General features: G+C 38.6%; 1 protein-coding gene across 2 annotated transcripts in view; it reads left to right on the top strand.

The window, feature by feature from the left end:
• The window catches only part of USP54 (ubiquitin specific peptidase 54), a 45,802-nt gene that overhangs the window by 12,996 nt on the left and 12,208 nt on the right, over positions 1–20,598 (top strand). For both annotated transcript variants that reach the window (XM_010224922.2, XM_088526447.1), the window contains exons 4-15: positions 915–1,028; positions 1,180–1,262; positions 2,957–3,062; positions 4,431–4,577; positions 5,669–5,818; positions 6,319–6,487; positions 9,271–9,441; positions 13,622–13,753; positions 13,989–14,369; positions 15,904–16,135; positions 17,379–17,518; positions 19,373–19,546. In XM_010224922.2, coding sequence (XP_010223224.2) covers positions 915–1,028; positions 1,180–1,262; positions 2,957–3,062; positions 4,431–4,577; positions 5,669–5,818; positions 6,319–6,487; positions 9,271–9,441; positions 13,622–13,753; positions 13,989–14,369; positions 15,904–16,135; positions 17,379–17,518; positions 19,373–19,546 — 1,999 coding nt within the window. The remainder of the gene's footprint in view (positions 1–914; positions 1,029–1,179; positions 1,263–2,956; positions 3,063–4,430; positions 4,578–5,668; positions 5,819–6,318; positions 6,488–9,270; positions 9,442–13,621; positions 13,754–13,988; positions 14,370–15,903; positions 16,136–17,378; positions 17,519–19,372; positions 19,547–20,598) is intronic.

Genomic DNA, 20,598 nt, shown 5'->3' on the forward strand with positions numbered 1-20,598 from the left:
TCACTTAGTCAACCTTTTTGGCTCTAGAGGCAGCAATTTATTTCAAATAATAGAAAAAGCTTTAATTCTAAAGTTCAAATAAAGTTGTACTGAGGCAGAGGTATTTTACCTAGTAATTAATGTTGACTTGGTTATTTCAGACTCAGGAACCATCTGGGTAGCTCAAGTTGATAATGAAAGCTCTGCCACTAGAAGAGGTGGCAGTCGACTTCTGGCACCCTCAGAAATATATTGGCAGCCATGGGAGGAAAAGGAGATTATTTAGAGCAGGAACTCCTGGGAATGTGAAAGCAGATAGAATTGCCTGAAATAATTTCTAGAAAATGTTTAATACTTTTGTTTTCTTGCAGAATATGATCTGCTTCTTTATTTATTAAGTGTCCTCAGCTTCTCTTGTTAGAATCTATGTCACTTACAGTGTTTTAAAGACCTAGATAGAATGTATAGTGTATAGAGAGAAACTGATTGAAGTTACTTTGTATCCATGAGGAAGAATTAGACAGTTAACTGCTAGCTAGTGGCAACCCGCTGTTCTTAAAACTGCAGGGCTGCAGTGCCTTTTGTGCTTTGTTAAACTTTGTTGATTGATACTGAACTTTGTTGATTGTTGTACTTTGTTGATTGATACTGAAAAATTCGTGATAGAATCTTCAGCTGTGCTGATAAATAAAATACTTGATTACTTGGTGTAGCATTTCAAATCAGAGAGGTGGTAGGCATTTTAAATATATGCACTTATTTGTTTCCTAAGCAACTCTCAAAGTTGCAAGAACTTTCTGTCTTTGTGAATAACACTTCTACTGGAATATTATTTGTTGCACCTGAGATGCAGTTGTGATTTATAATTAATTGACTCTTGTCTACATTTCAGTTGATTTTAATGCTTTTTCACTTTTTCTTCTCTCTTGGACTAGGAAAACCTGTTAATGCGAATTCACTTCCACATTGCAGATGAGACGAAGGAAGATATTTGCACTGCACCACATTGTGTTTCCCATCAGAAGTTTGCAATGACCTTGTTTGAACAGGTGAGGTAGTAGTATCTACTTTTCTCAAATCACCAATTCTCAGTTTCATATTTTCATTCCTAAGACGTGTTATCACGGTAAAATAATTTGAACAGAAGTTGTGTTGTGGAAATACCAGTTTAACCTTGTCAATATATTGTTTTTTCTTTAGTGTGTTTGCACTAGCTGTGGTGCCACCTCTGACCCACTGCCTTTCATCCAGATGGTACATTACATCTCTACAACCTCACTTTGGTGAGTTCAGATTTTTGCAGGAAAGACAACTTGCCTTATTTATACTGACATTCATAAGAATTGGTGTCAAAATGGGGTTTGTTCATGGTTTGCTGGTGGAGGATTGGTAGCTATGGTAGAGAGCATGAGGGTTTAGTAGAGAGGAAGATACCAGATTAGTATGGATCAGTGTTGATATTTCTGAAACTGTTTAACGATGATGGCAAGGACTCATACATATTTAAAAAGATCTTTAATATCAGCTTTGGTGAGTTGAGAAGCAAGATATGAAAAGAAAAAATATACAGAATAATTTATGCTGGAAGGATTGTTAGGTGGGCATCTAGTCCATTCTGCTGCTCGAAACAGGGCTAACTACAAAGCTAGATCAGTTCGCTCAGGGTTTTGTCCAGTGAAGTTTTCAAAACCTGCAAAGATGGAGATTCCATCACCTCTCTGGGCTACCTGTTACAGTGCTTAGCTACTCTGCCCCTACATCCGGTCGGAATTTCCTTTCCCTCAGCTTTTGGCTATGGCCTCTCCTCCTTTCTCTTTTACCCTCTATAAAGAGGCTGGCAATATCTGTCTATAACCTCAGTTCTTTAGCAAAAGACAGCAGTTAGGTCTCGCCTAGCTTAGCCTGCTTTTCTCCAGATTTAAACAAACCCATTTTTTTAAGCCTTTCCTTGCAAGTCATCTGCTCCATCTGCAAGGCCATCTTACTGGCCTTGTTCCAGTTATCCATATCTTTCTTGTACTGAAAAGGAGGTGGAGAGGTGCAAAACTTGTCGCAGTAATCTAGATGAGTGAGCAGAAAGTAGTAATCACTCCCTCAACCTGTGTGCTAAAGCCCAGTATTTGGTTAATGTTCATCACGGTGAGCACACACTGCACAGTTAGGTCTGACCTTTTGGCCACCAGGTTGAGAAATTGCTCCTTAGACACTGAGTGCTCAGCCAGTGCTTTGCACTGAGTGTATTCTGTTCTAAGTGCAAGACTCTATTTTCCTTTAGTGATCTTCTTGAGATCCCAAGAGCCTGTTTCTTCAGCCTGGCCCAGTCCTTCTGAATAGAAGCCCTGGCCTGCAGCCTGTTGACTGCACCCCCTAGTTTGGTGGCCCTACCCCTGTAGTAGCTCTGCCTTCATTCTAGAGGAGAGAAGTGCATCTCTCTCTTAGGAGATGGCTGTTCATTTAAAAGCCGCCTGAATCTGATAAAGGCAGAAATCAGCAGTTCACTTCTTCCTGAAGTTTGTATTGAGGTGAGAAATTCTCTTTGTTTTCCTGGATGAGAGGCATGTAGTTGCAGAGCTGAAAAAGGTTATCTTGGAAACTGCTAGCTGCTCTTCTCTTGCAGATCTCTGTCACCAGTGGTACCTCTTGACCAGTGTGAAGACCACCGTAAACCCAGGTTGCATTCCCCCTTGTGGCTGCTACCTGAGAGTCCATCTTGTTCCAGTTTTTCTTTAGGTTATGTCCTAAAGACATAACCTAAGACATATGGAGACATTTTGTATCTGAATGTTCTTTATTAGAAGATGGGGAAAATAGTGATAAAAGCTGATGTTTAATCAGTTTTATATTGTACATTTTAGGCTTCACTGTCATGAAATTTAAGTGTTCTTACTGGATGTATGATTTTTTTCTTTTTTATTTTATTTTGTTGTTAGATTTTTGTTATTAAACTTAAATTTTCCGTGCTTTCTCTATACTGAAGCAATCAAGCTATATGTATGTTGGAGAGACGCGAGAAACCCACTCCAGATATGTTTGGAGAGCTGTTACAGAATGCCAGCACTATGGGAGACTTACGAAACTGCCCGGTTAGTAGGCTTAGTTTTCTTACAGTGGGGGTAAAAAGAAATAAAATGAATAGGTTATATGAATTTATACTTGTCACTCACGAATATTTTCAGAATTCAGCTCACGACAATGTTAAAAGGATCAATAAGTTAGTTTTCTTTGGGCTTGAATTTACTTAGGGGGAAATGTTATAGAAGACAGTATTTTTTAAAGCCTTTTATTTATTTGGTATTTTTTTTTCTCTTGAGGCTTAGCTAAAAGTGGGCTAAAAGTCATGCAGGAAAGGCAAGGCTTTTTATCAGGATTACATATTCCTTCTGTCTTGCAGAATATGCTAGTTAGCTAGTTGGAGCAAAGAAGAGGGAAATTTGAAGTGAGATTGGTTTGCTTTTTTTGAGGTAATCCCCAAGACCACTTGAACCTGAAATGGTATTAGTAAAATGTATGAATACAGACATTTTGTTATTAAAACCTCAAGTCTGTATTTAAACATCACACTCCTGTACATGTAAAAGTATTTTCTTCTTTTTTCCTCCTCCCTGCCTTGGGGTTTGCAAACTTGAGCTTTTTTTCTTTTTTCTCCCCTCTTTGATTATTGGTAGTGAAGTTCTGATTAATTTTATAGATAGTTGCTGAAAGGAAAAGCCCTTTATGATCTCTTCCCAAGTTGCAGTGTCAAAAATGATTAGATCCAGTTGTGAAACTCCTTTTTTGTAGACAGGAGAGGCTATTCTAGAAAAGACAGTTTTTTACTGAGAGTCTTTTTGCAGAGATGCCTATGTGACCTGCCCTGGTGAGTGCTCTGTGGGAACTTCATCATAGTTTTTGTCCTAAAAAAAGAAAATGATAATAAATTGCTTGCTAAGATTACAGTTGTAATCTCTTGGTTAACTTTTTTCATGATGCTTTAATGAGGCCCACAGTGCCAACGTGTAATGAATTGGAAGAACCACTGTCGGTCTATAGGCCTCATAAGCAATTTTTTATATCTGGTAAGTGTTCTGTCTAGAGAGTGAGGGAAACTGGCCAGTAAACACAACCATTTAAAGCATCTATCTGTGTAAAACACGTTTTTAATCACAGATTCTGATCAAGAGAGTGAGATTTTCCTCTACGTCATTGTGTATGTTTGTAAGCATCTTTGGTGCTGCACCATCAGTCGTATGAGGGAGAATCCACAGTGTTCACTTTAGAGCTCATGATTGCCAGGCACCTCTTGTCGCTCCTCACATGTGACATAAGGCAGCTCTCCTGACACTGAGCATATTGTAGCATCAGCTGTATTGCATCACTTTTTCTTTGGAAATAATACTTTTGAAATGTGGACATGCCTTGAACTAACATTACACTAAATGGAGAATCAAATGTTTTATTTATTTTATCTTCAGAGTAACTGTGGGGAAAAAATCCGTATTCGTCGAGTGCTGATGAACGCCCCACAGATCATCACCATTGGCTTGGTTTGGGACTCGGACCACTCTGATCTTGCAGAGGATGTTATTCATAGCCTGGGCACTTGCCTTAAACTTGGAGATGTGAGTGTTTTCTTTTTCCCTTCCCCCTGCCGGTCCTCCGTGCCTGGTTTGTTATTTAACTTATATAAATCCTCCTTTAATTTGAAGATGTGGTCATACCACGTAGAAGTTGTAAATAACTGGGCAGTGTCTGAGAGATGGTGGCTGGTGTCGTGTGATTGAATGATAGGTTAAATTAAGTAGTACTTGGCTTCCAGAGATCTGTCTCCTGAGGATTTACTCATTCTATGTGAGCTGAATTTTGAGAGCTGGATTTTGGTATACCACATTTCAACAGTTTTATTGTAACATTGAGGTATTTCATTCCTCCCTCACAAAACAAAAACAAAATCAAACAAACAAAACCCAAACTATGCACTAGTGTATAGTGAAATTAAATCAGTGCAAGTTAATGACTAGAAACCAAAACATGGCTACAAAATAGAGCATGGTCTTTATATATTAGAGCAGTAGTGCACTAAAATATGAGTCTAGTGTATTTTTAAATAAAATATAGTAATTTAAAAAGTCAGAAAACAATTTCTCTGTGTGCCAAATTCTGCAGACTTACCTGTCTTCAGTTTGTTTTTTTTCCTGTGGCTATTGTATTAAATTTCTTTTTGCTAAAGTTGGAATAAGTGTGAGCTCTGCTGTATCAGCTGCATTGTTTCTACAGAGCAAAGAGGAAAGAAGAATATTTTAAAATCATGTTTAATATAATCAGCAAGCATAACGCTGAGTAGACAGGGAGTTTCTTGCAACACAAAGTGCTGTTTCTAAGATTTTCAGAGTATAACTGTGCTTCAGATTGTAAAACAGGATTATGTCATTGTTGTAAATGCCTGCCTTAAAGGATGGCCACAGTATTCAAGACTGACTCAATTCTTGAGTGTTTGGTGAGTTGGCAGAAAACAGTTTCTAGTCTGTGTCACTGGGTTTTGCTTTAGCATTCGTTTGTTAAGTATTTATTGCCTTGCATTCTCCATCTCTTAAAGTAAAAACACCTGATGCGTCTTTATAGCATTCTGAGGCCTTCAAAAACAGGGCACTATGTAAAATGCAGGACATCTTTTTAATTTCTTCTTTCATTTCTCTTATCTCTCATCTTGAAGCTCTTTTTCAGAGTAACTGATGATAGAGCAAAACATTCAGAGCTGTATTTGGTGGGAATGATCTGTTACTATGGAAAGCATTACTCTACCTTCTTCTTCCAAACTAAGATCCGCAAGTGGATGTACTTTGATGATGCTCATGTCAAAGAGGTGAGAAAATAAACAGTAAAACATTTCAGAAGATGAAAAGTTTTATACTGAGGAAAAAAAAGTCTCTGAAGAGGGAGAAATATTATTGTAGTTCTGTTTTTAGCAGAAATTGTAAATCTTTTATTTGTAACATGGTGAATATCTTGATTTTTAGATGAGCTGGTTCCAGTGTGTTCTAAGACTATGTTCTTGACGAGCTGATGTCCTTTTTCTTAAACAAAATGTCTTAGGCATGAAAATGCCAGCTTAAAAGACAGTCGTATTTTCAGTTACATTTTAGAATTTGTATTCCACTTGAAGTGTTTTTCCAGCATATGGCCAACAACAAAGTTTTCTTGGTGAGTCCTGTTCAGTGCTGGATTTGGAAGGAATGAAGAATGAATGTCAGTGAAAAAACAATCTTTGTAAAAGAAGTAGGAGGAAAAAAGACCCAATAATAATAATAAAAAAGTGATGACAGAGTCTTGTTTTTCTTGTGCATGTTTTTGTTGTTAATTCAGATTGGTCCAAAATGGAAAGATGTTGTGACCAAGTGCATTAAGGGTCATTATCAGCCTTTGCTGCTGCTGTATGCAGATCCAAGAGGAACTCCAGTGTCAGTGCAGGACTTGCCCCCTCAAGTGGATTTTCAACCATATAGCAGGATCTGCTATGATAGTGAAGACTCGGGTAAGCAATCTGACCTACGTGCCTTGTACTTTTACACTGTAATGCTGTGTGAAAAGCTTTTCTTTGGTCTTGCATGTGTTTTGTTAGCAAGAGTCCTTGTCACTTGTCAAAACCCATCTAGAATTTTGGACAGGAGTTTCAGTATTTCATTTTGGAATCTCTCTGTTTGTCCAGGCTCTGCTGATGGTTTGGATAGTAACTTTTTATCCAGAAAAGTCTGGAAATAGAAGTTATAGACCTGTTGTGGAGTAGACAGGGAGAGTAACAATAACTGATAATTCAAGGGACTAAGGTCATAAATCCAAATCCATCAGCAGTTTTAACAGGAAGGGTACATGAGCACAGATGCATAAACATATTAAAATTCAAGGAAGTTGTAGATTTAAATTCAGGAGGGAAGTTAGGAAAAAGGAAATATGAACACCACATCATAAATAAGTCTTTGGTAGGGTGGTCAAAGGATGTGTTAGGAGAAGAGAAAGAGAAGTAATATATTTTTTTATCTGAGAGAAAAAACATTCCAGGTTATCTTTAGACTTTTGCTTGTCTTTGACTTAGGTAAAGTAACACAATAGATAAGAACTAATTTTCATGAGGCTGATGGTAAACGGATTGGCAAGGGCCTGTGCCCTTAGATCATGTTTGCCTGTCGACACTGTCGTCTCTTTTTTTGTCAAAAAACATGTATGGCTGTAGGCATGCAGCTCTTGACACCTAAGAAGATTTTAACATATTTATACTTCCTGAAAGCTGGGTGTGAATTTATATTGTAATGACTTTGGAAAAAAAAAGATTGTTTCTATTTTTGGATGTTTACAGGAAATATCTGTTAAAAGATGGATTTATAGGTTGCCAAGAAAAACAAGACGAGGCTAAAACCATAAATAAAACATTTTTCTTCCAGGAATCTAGCTCATTTATACAAGTGTAATTTCAAGAGTATTTTATGGTTTTCCTGGCCACAGCTAACTACCCTGTCCTTCTGTTTCCTGGTCCATGAATTTGTAGGGAACATCTGCTGTCTCCTCTGTTATGACCTGACAATCTACTAATAATGAAAGCAATCTGCAGCATGTCTTAAAATAAATGCAAACAAACAGTAGTAAGACAAGGCAGCCTGCACTTGTTGCTTGGCAAAGGTGCTTTGCAATCTAAAAACTTATTTTCTGTTCAGAAGAAAACTCGGAAGTCTGGAGTGAGGAGATGAGGGGCCTTCTGTGTTATCTTTCAATAGTGAGCACCTCTACAACCCTTTGGTCAGTTTATGCTGTAAACCACCCTTGCTCTTCTGCTGGTTGGTTGGCAGGAAATATAACCTAATATAAGGGCAGATAACCCTTCAGCTCAGTGACACTGCAGTGTATTATTTGTGTCCTGAAATAACTTGAAGAAGCTTTGATGATCTGTATATATACATAGATATGTGTATCTATGTATAAAATATAAAAAGGTGCTTCCTTTAGTTGAAACTCAGAAGGCTGTAACGAGTAACTTTTTCATCTTGAAAGTAGCCTTGGTGAGTCCCTCAAGGCTTCCTCATGTCACATGCAGTGTTCAACACTGGTACAAAGTTTATGAGATGATTTATAAGATGCTACAGGTTGAAGTGCCAGGGGAAAGCTAACTATGCATGTTTTCCAATGAAATACAAATGAAATTATTTTCTAGGCTTTGTTGATATCCAGCTGACATCAGCATCTGAGTGAAAAAGAATGCCTAATGCGTTATTGGAAGAAAGTGGTTCAGAGAACATTCCACCCTAATATACCTCTTTAAAATAACCTTTTTGCCCCTTGCTAAGTGTAGCTAAGCTTCTTCTGGTGCTGTCAATGTTATCAGATATTCAGAGTGCATAATTCAGATACGAATAAAGCATACCTATTTTATGTTGTTATCACAATATTGTTCCTGAGCTTAAATGAAGAGAATCTAATAATGTGATCTCATTGAACTTGCCAAAGTTGCTGGTATAGAATGCTGTGAAGCAAAGTGCAAATAATTCCTCTTAATATTGTTGACGTTCTGATGACTAGAGGATTTGGTTTACAGAGTGTTTTCTGGTACTCAGGAGTCCCAGAGCAGTAATTCCAGTTGCCTGCCTTCACCTTTCTGGGACGTTTTTTTTTTTTTTTTTTTTTTTTTTTTTAACTGTTCAGGTTGTTATTTGTAGGGGCTAAAAGTTGTGTTTTTCTCCTGTTTCAATGAGTTTAGGAAGAGGTGTACTGGGCTTGAATCACGATCTTTGATCTGTTTCAGTATCCCATTAGTGTGTAGGACCAGCCCTGGCTCTTTCAAGAAGGAGCATGTTACTTTGCTCTAGACTCGTAAAATTTCAGTGTAAAGTTTTATTACGTAGGCTTTCAATTCATAATAGTTAAAATGTTATTAACTATTATGGCTTAGGATATTCTTGTTATCCTTATAGTTTGAAATTAACTGATTTATTAGCTTTGACTGTGGGGCAGGGAATTTTGTATTTTAGTTACATTTTGCAGGCTTGGAAAACTTCCATGTGGCACTAAAGTTTATTTAAATGGAAAGAAAATCAGAAAGAAAAAAATAAAGGTTTACAGAAGATATTTTTTTAAAAAAAACATTTCAAACTAAAGGACTTTTCCATAAGCTCTAGCCTTCTTGGATCTGAATTTGTGTGGATCTGATACTCTGTTTTTCTGTTAAACTTCTGTTTAGTTTCCTGTATTCCATTCCCATTTACTTTTTTTAGTTTCTCCTGATTTTTAGCCCAGAGAAAGACTGAAATTTGACATTACTTCCTTCATTAGGGAGAGAACCTTCCATCTCCAGTGATACCAGGACAGATTCCTCTACAGACAGCTATCCTAACAAACAGGCGCACCATGAGTCTGTGGTCAGTCACTTCTCTTCTGACTCGCAGGGGACGGTCATCTACAACGTGGAGAATGACGCAGCTTCACAGAGCAGCAGGGACACAGGTAGCAGAATCCACTGTTTTGTTGTAATTGTTGTCATAAATGTGATTACAGAGGAGCTCAGTGAAAAATCTCTTTACATACAACGCACACAATGGTAAACAGTTTTTTGTATCCTAAATGTTTTCTGTTTGGTTTGTAATGAACCACTGTGTTCGTAAAGATAGGCGTAATTTTAAATGTTTTATGAACTTTGGTAGAGCTGTATCTCGCTAGGCAAAAATATAAATAGATGTATTTCCTTGGGTCTTTAGTATATTTCACTACTGCTAGCCACAATCCCACCTGCTCTTTGAAATTCTGGCACCTGCAATTCTGTAAGTTGGAGTCCACCATATGGTGCCGTTGTAGTTTGTTGTTGGTACGTGTGGTGTGAGCTGCTTACTCATCTATGAGCAGTTACTTCACTTCAGGAATTGAGGCTGTCTGGAAAAGGTGCTCCCATCATCTGCATCTCCCTTACTTGGTCACTAAGGACCCTGTATGTAAGCGGACGTTAGTAGTATTTACTGCTCTGGCAAGGAGCATGAGATGGTTTCTTGCCTGTGCTGTGGAGACAAATTAAATGAGACTCAGTAATGGAAAGAGAATTTATCTATTTATAGTGTGCCCAAAGACTTTGTAGTTGAAAGGAGGTTAACTGGAAACCTGAAGGTTTAGATCTGCTCTATTATTCATGTCCAGTGACCCCAGTGAGCCTGTTTATACATTTAGTGCTTTCTTACAGCATCATTTTTGAAAAAGTACACCAGTTAAGATCAAAGCTTTTCAAGCATCAGAAATGTGACTTGCTAAATTTAGCCAAAAATGTAATTAAAAAGACTTTCTAAGAGGACATAACCATTGAATGAACAACTGGTTGTTGGAACTGTGCCTCTAGCTATTCCACCAGGTTGTTGTCCTTCTGCTTGGAAAATATTTGCTCTCTTGTCTTGTAGCAATATGTGCATCTCTGGTCCATTGGAAATAATCTATAGTACAAATACTTTTCATATTGAAACCTGGAAAAAAATCATCTAAGTTTCCTTCAGCACTCTTATCAGTTATTAGGACTGTTGATGAAGAAAATCCTTGTCTTTAGGTAGCCTGAAGATAATTTTAGTATTTTATCAAATATTTAGCACTATAGCTTCCAGTTCTAGGTAGAGTATGAAAAAGAAGAGAGTTGGAACAGAATTTGAGTGATGTGCAAACAGCATTTATGTTGATCTTAAGACCACTGAGAAGAAAAAAATTGAAAATGCTGGTTGGACGTGGTCTATATAGTTTGAGAAAGTGGAACAAACATTGGATTGGGTTCTTCCCTGCAAAAACCGGCCTTGCCGCACAGAAGACAGCAGAAAAAGAGGATAGGGGATAGTTGCCAGGATATGCACAGGTGAAGTTCAGCATGTAATGTTTTGTTCCATTACGTTTCAGTGACTTTCTCCTTTTCTTTTTCTTTCTTCTCCTACTGATTCTATCCTATGTTATTTCCTTCAGCTCTAACCTATTTTACACCACCTGATTTCAGTCAACCTCATCTTCCTTGATTCAACCTTAGTTGTAGCTTGTTTGACCCCATTAGCTAGCTGCTTGTCTGGGCATTTCCCCCTTCTTTTACCTACCCTTTTTTTTCATCTTCCCCAAAAACTCAGTCTGCCAATTTATACAACTGCTCAGCCATCAAGTACTGATCCATGGGGCTGTAAAACAAACAAACAAACAACAACAGCTATCCATATTGACCACTATCAACTGTTGCTGCTATTATTCTGGGCAAGAGCAGGAATCTTCTTTTAATGGCCATTTACCCCACTCCTCCAGCCCAGAATTGTATGGACCCTATCCCATCAAATCGTCCTCCTGGGAAGGACCACCGTTGGGTTGTATGACCACAGGCACCTGGATACTTCAGGATGGGGGCATTAAGAGTGGCTACATCAGCCTTCTCTTGCTCCTACCAACCTCTGCTGCTGACAAAAATGTGCGTATTCCGGCTGCCCTACTCATACACCTGAAACCTCAGTGTTGGGGCAGGGGACTTATTTTTCTTAAACTGTTTGATTTCAGTCCATTTTATTTATGTGTTTTCCTACCTTATTCACTCCTGCAAAGAAAACCTCCAAAGCAAACCTTTCTTTTGAGTATTACTGTTTGCTTATGAAGCCATCCCATCCCTTCAATGTGAGGTACTTAGTAATGCATTCGGCAAGGGATGCAGTGTGTGTGTGTGGTCAAGCACTGGGAGAGAAATTCTGGCTTGTTATTTCAGTCAATCCAACACAATGTTTGGAAACTGTTAACTAATATTTCAGGGGACTTAATTCCTCTATTCCTGTATTACCTATTATTAGACTTTGTATCAGAGTGGTTCAGGTAAAGACAACATAGCCTGTGCTCTGCAGACTTTTGATAATTATCATCTCTTCCATGGTTGTTAAATGTTCAGTGTAAAAAAAAAAAAAATGACAAATTTTGCACTTTATGGAAGTAGGAGACAATACTAATAAAGCTAGCAGCTTTTATTCCACAAGTTGGGCTTATAGATTGCCTTAGCTCCAGCAGAAATAAATATGTTTAAACAGCTTCTGTTAGAGTACTTGAAAAGTGCTAACGAAGCACTTCTTTCAGGCTGAAAAATCTTTGCGGGGGGAAAATATTAACTGGAGAAGTTTTACACTCAAGTGAAACATAAATTCGCTTTCTAGTGATGTACCTCTAAAAGGTACAAGAATCCGTATGTTCTTTCTGTCCATAAAAGATATGTCCATATTGTGGAAGGAAGTGTTTCTCCCAAAGCACTAACTCATGCCATCATCTAAATACTGTACATCTTCCTGTCTCTACTGCCAACATTTCTCATATTTCCTTAGTTTCTCTACTTTCATATAGCCTGTTTGTTCCTAAAGTGTTTGAAGTACAAAATTGCTTTCCATTTCACAAGTGAATAGAAATGTAAGTCATGTGTTGCCTGGTACTTGTTTACTGGATTCCCTCCCACTTGTGTATTGTTATATCTTTGTAGCAACCATAGTTGAAGCGAATTATTCTTTTACTTTTTAATATGCCTCAAAGTTATGATCTTATTTATAAAATCTGCTTTAAATATTGATGGGTTTTATGTTATTTTTATGGTATGACCTCTCTAGAGAAAAGGGGGGCAGGCTTAGAACAACCACCTCTGTCATCTGAGGACTGTTCATCAGCTGTTGGTTAGTAGAGATCTTTACTTGTTATCATCCTGTGCAAGGTAGAAGTTGGTAGTGTAAACTATAGAGAAAAGTCTTTGTAGCTTATTCATAAATTCCCTTCTTATCCTGCATCTCTGCTTCGGACTGCTCACGTGAGTAAAGTCACTGCTGTGTTTGTGCTTGCAGGCTTAGGACTGTGAATGTGTGAGAACCATAAAATTAGGAAATGGTAATGCAGAAAGCTTGTCATACCTATCTGAATCTCTTGATCAATTATCATTTGATATGAGGTAAAAGGGCATAAAATTGTGTGCAAGAGAAAATATTAGGAGTCGGACACATGAGCTATGTTAAGAGAACACGGTTGTGTGTCAGCCAAATCATGCTGATGGTTTGTGTGTGTTCTCTTAGCTGTTGCAGATGTGAATTAGTTGGCTTAGCCCTTGAGAACTGACTGAGGCTCGTTCATTGCAGGCTAAACTAACTTGATTAACTTTAGTATTTGCTACAGGTGCAGATGGATAGTGCAGAGCAGCTGATAATGTGTAGTAGTGTGTTATTACCTGGTAACTTGTTTGGGTGTCTGAGCCCTCACTGAACAGAGCAGTGTCAAGCAAACTGTGCTCAGGAGGTTTGTGTCCGAGATGGTGAGAGCTGTAGGAGCATTCACATGGCAAAAAAATACTGTCCTGGGAGTGCTAGAAGACAAAGCGCAGTCAACTTCTCTTTCTCCCTATGGATAAGTTATCTCATTAGTCAGAGTCCTTGGAGGGGCATTATGGCTCCATTTTCACTTAAAAACCAAACAACAACAACAAAAAGAGAGAACAAACCCCCAAACCTTTGGGTACACATTATTTAAAGGAAAAGCTTCATTTACCAAAACCTGGCTGTTAGTGTTGGAGTGTCTGCTGTTCCTGGAGGAGCAGGAGGGCCCTACTATTCTTAGCACACAGAACACTGAGTCCAAAGGCTCTTGTCATCTAAACTGTGTTCTTCTGTGCTTTCAGGACACCTGACTGACAGTGAGTGTAGTCAGAGGCATATTTCCAAGAAGGGCTCTCTGGCAGACCGCAAAAGGAGTTCTAGCCGGTCTCGACGAAAAGGGGATGAGGCACAGTCATCAGGATACCATAGTGAAGGCAAGAGGATTTCTTTTTTAATTTTAAATGTCAATATCTTTTTTCTGCTTGATTCTTAGATTCTCAGTGTTTTTCAGCATTTCTCTCTCTCTCTTTTTTTTTTTTTTTTCTACGTCTACATTTTGGTCTGTCTTTTGTTTCGCTTGCTCTAAGTCTGTGAGAAGACTGTGAATAGGGCTTCTGGTTTCATCTGAAGTTATTTTTGTTGTTTTGCTGTTTCTTATATAAACTGCAGGAGAAACCTTGAAGGAGAAACAAGCCCCCAGAACTGCCCCCAAACCATCCAACAGCACCAGCAGACTGAGGGAATTTAAAGAAACAGTCAGCAATATGATCCACAGCAGACCACAGCAGCTTTCTCACACCAACCAGAACCCTCCTCGTGGAGGGAGTGGTATAGATCAGACAGAAATACGACCCTCAAAAAGCCTTTCTGCACATTCTCGAGACTGGGAAATGGAGAGTACCAGCAGTGAATCTAAATCTAGCTCATCCAGCAAGTACCGGCCAACCTGGAGACCCAAAAGAGAGTCTCTGAACATAGACAGTATCTTCAGTAAGGACAAGAGAAAACATTGTGGCTACACCCAGCTTAGCCCCTTCTCTGAAGATGCAGGTAAGAGGTTGAGACAAAAGATTTATTTCAGAGTATTTTAAGTGTGAATTTTATAACTTTCCCACTATCTGTTTTTTTTTTTTTTTTTTTTTTTTTTTTTTTTTTTTTTTAAGTAGAATGGGAAAGTGATGTTTTGAATGTGGCATTTAAGTCAGTGGTGAGTCATGCTCTTGAGGATAGTTTCTGTGCAGGTATACGTTTCCCCAGTTTTGTTTGTTTGTTAAATTCCATACTTAGGAGAAGCGTTACTGTCTGCACTGCTTAAATGGATCCAGGGCTAGGCTAAGTGTCTAGGAGGTTCATCGCTTGGAATGGTCTGTTGTTTGGTCTCAAATTTATCTGGCTCATCAAAGTATTTGTTGTGTGACATGTCAGGCTGTAGGCAGATGAGTACCTCATGTATTAGTGCTGAGGGCTTCTTATGAGTATAAGAGCCTGGCTGCCAAGGGTGATTTATCTGGGACCATTTTGCACTGTAGCAGCTATTCAGCCTGTATCTAGAGACTTTGTCCTCAGTTTTGCAGTTTTTTGAAGACAGTGAATTTTTTTGTAAACATCTTTTGTCTCCCTTTCCACAGCCCCCTGCTTCCCCTTTCTCCAGTCTGCAAAATGTAATGTGGTATTTTGTTCCCTGTCATTAGAAATTTTATTCCTGAAGCCATAAAGGACATGGAGAGCAGACCTTTACCAGTTCACATTATATATGCTCTTTTGCTATTGGAGCTCCAGTGCTTGTTTGCTACAGTGTTTTGCTGGGGTTTGCATGAGAAGGAAGAGATTTGTGTGAATATCATTAGGTTTGTGGTCAATGGGGGATATAGCTGTAGAAATCTGGGGGTCTGGACAAAGAGAGGGACAGGTGACAACTGACTAGAAGGAGCTAAAGGTTGAAGGGAAGGGGAAAGGATCAAGCAAAACATGCAGGGAAGAGGAATGGAGGAGAGAACAGAACTCTAGGAAAGGAAGAAAGAGCTGTGAAGTAGGAAACGACAAGCAGGAACATGTTAAAATCAGCAAGGCGGAGGGAAGCAAAAACCACTTTTCCTGTCTTACATGAACTAATGTTATGTTAGCCACATCGAATTGTAAATGGCAAAATAAACAATGTAAAAAGTGCAGTGTCTCAAGTAGATATGACAGAATACAGTAACAAATGTAAACCAGAAAGACTAATGACACAGTTGTGTATACTATAAAATGATCTTAGGCAAATGTGAGCTCTTATGAGGAGAAAGGGATTTCTTTTCCTCTCAGGTTTGAATCTTCCTCTTCTACATAAAAAAAAAAAAGTGAACTGAATATGGTAAGTTATGCTAAACAGGGTATTCAGAAATGGAATTTTTGGGTAGGTTATTGCTTAGTATTATCAGAAATGCTTTTAAAAAATCTTTTTCTGCGTCTTCTAAGTTCAGATAAAATTAGTGAAAGGCAGCATTTCTGGTTTAAGTATAGTTCAGAAGCTAAAATATGAATGGATAATTTACTGGAGTCATGTCTGGACTCTCTACCAAGATATTTTATTTTATCTTGATAGGTAAGGAGTTTATGGCAAATGAGGTGAAGGAACGTGCTATTCAAGACCCAAGATCAAGCCAGTCGAACGCCAGATACAAGCGCGGTGTCCTCGGCCGGGGCACGCAGCATGTGTCAGATCAGCGGCCTCATCTGATACAGAGGATGGAGTCTGGCTATGAGAGCAGCGAACGCAACAGCAACAGCCCAGTTAGTCTGGACATGCCCTTGTCTGAAACCTCAAGCACCCACAGGTAGATTTTTAAAAAATGTCATTTGTGAAAGCTTTGTATCTTTGTTTTTGCTATATAATGCTGTTGAGGGTGGGTTTTCTTTTCTTTTTTCTTTTGTTTTATTTTGTCTTTTTTTTTGTCTTTTGTTTTGATGATCCTGGGTTGTGATGCAGGATTTTATGCAGGAGAGAATAGGTAATAGGAATCTGAGCACGTGTGATTGCTTTTCTTGCTATATTGGCAGTGAGAAGGGAAAAAATGAAATTCAGTTGAATGAGAAATGTTAGCTAAAATGATACATCTAAACCAGGTTTGTACCTTTAGAGTATAATTTAAAAACTCAATTAAAATAGCAAACTTCACTTCTCATCTGGACAGCTGACTGATCTTTTGTTTCAATTAAGTTTTTGATGGTAGAATCCATGTTCAAAATCAGAAATGAGTAGTCTTGTAGGGAAATCATTGATTGACCTTTTTGGTTTAAGGGCTTCGCTGAAGATTTTCAATCTTCTTCTAGTATGTAAAAATAGGCAGTACAGTGTGTTTCTTACTTTGGCTTTGGTAACTATTGCAATCTTAAGATTATTTAAGGCTGGAGCACTGATTTTTAAGGTCCAAGAATCTGTTAAGAACAGTTATCAGAGTATGTCTTTGATATTCACTACTTCTCACGTTCTCCCAAGGAAATCGAAGAGCTCTGTTTAGTAGGGACTTTCATCAAGTTCCACAGTTGTCAACTGTGGGGATTTGAGCAATTTAGACCTGTGGTAAATAGCAGAGAGTGGCATACCTGGAAACGCTGTTCTGAGGGAGCACGCTTACCAGGCTGCTCCGCTTTGTGACTTCTCATGCTTTTGTGAGTTTAAGGTATGTAGCAAACGAACAAGAAAAACTAGGTGGTGTGGGAGACTTCACAACCTTTTTTCTCTTTTATACAGATCTATGACTGAGGATTGCAGTTTGTTTTAGAGAAGGATGATGTTTCTTACAATTAGTGATTTGCAGAGATTGCAATATCCAAAGAGAATAAAATATGGAAAATACAACATATGGAGGAATTTAGATTCTTCCTCTTCCCACCTGTTTCCCTTATCTTTCTCTGTTTCTCGCAAGGTTTTCCTGTGATAACCTATAATGTTTTCCATGAAGCTGTGATAGTTTAAGTATTTTTGTGGTGCTGAGAAACACAGAGTTCATTTTTTCCTGAAAAGCTAATGATGATGAATTAATAAGACGATGAATTATGATTGCTCTCTTTTTGGAGGGATGTCCATATGAAGCGAGCTGGTGGATTCGTTCCTGCCTGGCGTAACATCCCAAAGTCTCACAGCAGCAGCATCTTGGAAGTGGAGTCTACTTCATCAACTGGGAGCTGGGCAAACAGCCAGCACCCCATTGGAAATGGTAAGATGTATATCCTCACTTCAGCAGCAGATGTTCTGCAAGATAAATTGTGTTTGAGGAGTTCTTTGCATTTTTACCTTCACAGTGAAATTATAGGAAAGGGAAAAGAAGCATTATGGAATATAATATAGCTTTGCAAATATGACTCCAGTTTACTGGAGAGGATTACACAATTTTTATTGGAATATTTCTTTGCTCATTTTGCTGTAACACTTGTTTTGAACATTGACTTCACTGGTAAACTAGAGTTGTCTTTCCTAGCCTTTTCTGTTATCCAGTATTCTTTCATCAGTGAAAAATATCTTCCCCCAAATAACTCATAAAAACTTAGTAGAACTGATGAAGCCAGAAAAGAAGTTCATAATGGCGTACAAAATTCAAAATTGTCAGAAATGAGAGTAGATAATTGTCACAAGATGACTGAGCAAAAGCTGAGCTTTTCTGCAGATATGCGTTCTGTTTATTTATCCTTCTAAGCAAATATTTTATTCCAGAGATTGTGTGAGGAAGGGGAAGGGAGCGGAGGAGGGGGGAGGTGGTACTTTGAATACATGCCATAGTTGCAGTGAGAATGGAGATGCTTTTTGCTGTATCGCACAACTGACAGGGGATTATTTTCTTCACTTTTCATTTACTTGTGCAGATTGGAATCCGTTTTACAAACCCAAGCTAATGATGTGACTAACTTGGCATAGCGTTGCTTACAAATTACAAGCTTGGGAAGAAGCCTCAAGGTTTCAGCCTCAGTGTAGTCTTCTTTCTGCACACGATTCTCTCTGTTCCGTTCTGTTTCCCGGGTCAGTGGGCGCAGGGACAGGCTGTGCTGCAGGGGAGCTGCGAGCTCTGCTGCAGCCCTTCCACCACAGGCAGGAACAGAGAGGAGGCAAGTGGAGACCACAGCGCTTGGGGCAGGGGCAAGGGGGGAGTCTGGCACAATATGGCAACATTCCTGTCGAAGTGTGCAAGATGCAACTAGGAAATGAACAAAAGATTTGCAGAAAGGGAAAAATATCTTTCCTTGAACATAATAAGTAGAGGAGGTCTAACAGTAACAACTCGATATTGTTTAGTATTGCTTATTTTTTTGCTTTAAAAAGATGCACTTTGAGTACTTCCTGTGTACTTAAACTAATAGAGTATTTATAATGTAGGAAAAAGCTGTGTGCTGTTTGCAGCAGCTCAGAGCTGGACAGTGCCAGCAGAGAAATCTGCAGAGAATTCTAGTGAGGTTTAATGATAAAAACAGCTTCAACATTTATGGAGGGGAATTCGGGTCCTACAGGTATCAAGGCTGTACCCTAGGTGATGTTCAAAGTTAAGGCTTTTGAGTTAGTGTACAGATGGTCTTGATTACTTACAAAAAGCTATTTGTATTTACATTCGTAAGCACCTTCCTCTGCGTTTTAAAAGTAAAGCTTAACAAAGCAAAATTTGTAATCTGAAATTCCATGGTCTTTCTCTGTCAGTCTGCTATTCTTCATGTAAGCTGTATTTTTTTTTCTAATTAATGCTACTTTTTTTTAAATGGATATGCAATAATACATTTACTGCTATCAGAGAGCAGTACAGGTGAAACATATAGCTTCCTAATATGGATCCAGTTTCGAGTCTGAAAACAAAACAAACCATCACATGCCAACAAACCTATTATTTTTCTCTAGGTTGATATGATTACACATCCAGCTAAATCATGGGAGAACACTTCAACTGTGTAGTCCAAGTCTGAAATACATAGTGAGATCTTTAAAACCACAAAATGGAGTTAAAGAGATGTCAGCATAAGTCTTGGCTATTTTCTCCTGTCAAATATAACCTTTTGTTTGTTTTTGTTTTGTTTTATTTTTGTTTTTTAAGGTGGGGAGATGCTTGCCCCGTTGAAGAGTGAACTGGATGAATTACAAGAGGAGGTGGCAAGGAGAGCCCAGGAGCAAGAACTACGCCGGAAACGAGAAAAGGAAATGGAGGCAGCAATGGGCTTTAATCCCCGTCCCAGCAGGTTCATGGATCTAGATGAACTACAGAATCAGGGTAACTTCGAGTGGAGAATGTTTTGCAGGATTGTAGTGCTGAAGGTTTTTGCACCTTTGAACTTCAACTATTGTAACTGTCTTTCTCTGCTTCTCTCTTCTCTCTCCCCCAGGGCATGATTTTGAATCTTTGGTTAGTGAAAAACATCAATTTCAATCTATAATATGCAGGAAACACTATTTGAGGGTTGGGGACTGTTAAATGAGACTTAAAGGAGACTACTAAGTAAAGTTGTCTTTTGCAGAGATATTTCTACTGTATTTCTACCTCTTCATTTTTATGTGGTTACGTGCACTGTTACCAGAGTTGACCTCTAGATTTTGCCAAATTTGCTTTGCCCAACCTCTTGAAAACAGTAGGGCACTCTGTACTTTTCAGACTCTCCAGGTCCACCAGTAGAGCTTGTCTGATTAGGCTCCCATGTTATTTACCTTTCTGGCAGCATCACTGACCTAATCAGTTCTGCTTGTTCCTGCTCTCATTTCCGCTGCTGGGACTAATGTTGAAGGTCTGGACAGAGTTTAGCATACAAATCCAGTTGAAAAAATCTGGCCTGCCAAAGCAGAATGATACCTTTTAAATAGTAGCAGTTTTTATTTTTGTAGTGTAAATGCTAATAATTTGAAAATTGAGCCCAAGGATGTTGGCTTTCCCACTCTCCCCACACCAGAGAGAGCAAGACGATCTCCAAGATGTTCCCCTTTGATCTCATGTTGAGGCAGCTGGTAGAAGCAAAGATTTCTGCACTCTTGCTTGTTAAAGAGAAAATGAACTAGAATAATGCTTAAAAGCCAAGAAGATTCTAGTGGGAGGTTTGAGGAGTTTATTAGTCACTGACTTGGGAGAAGGGAAGATCTTCATTTGTTCCCACCCCAGTCAGAGATATAATAGCTTAACATTATGAGGCTGCTTGGCTGCCTGCAAGGCTTGCTTGTACACAGAACTCCAGAACATCTGTGACTCATTTCCCTCAAGTAAATTGCTAAATCCATGCAGAGAAAGCTAACTTCAGTTAAACTTGCCTTGCTTATGAGCCTTAGTAGCTGTGACTT

The sequence above is a fragment of the Tinamus guttatus genome, unplaced genomic scaffold, assembly GCF_059628265.1.
Source record: "Tinamus guttatus ecotype Peru unplaced genomic scaffold, ASM5962826v1 Tinamus_guttatus_pri_ptg000246l, whole genome shotgun sequence".
Classification (NCBI taxonomy): Eukaryota; Metazoa; Chordata; class Aves; order Tinamiformes; family Tinamidae; genus Tinamus; species Tinamus guttatus.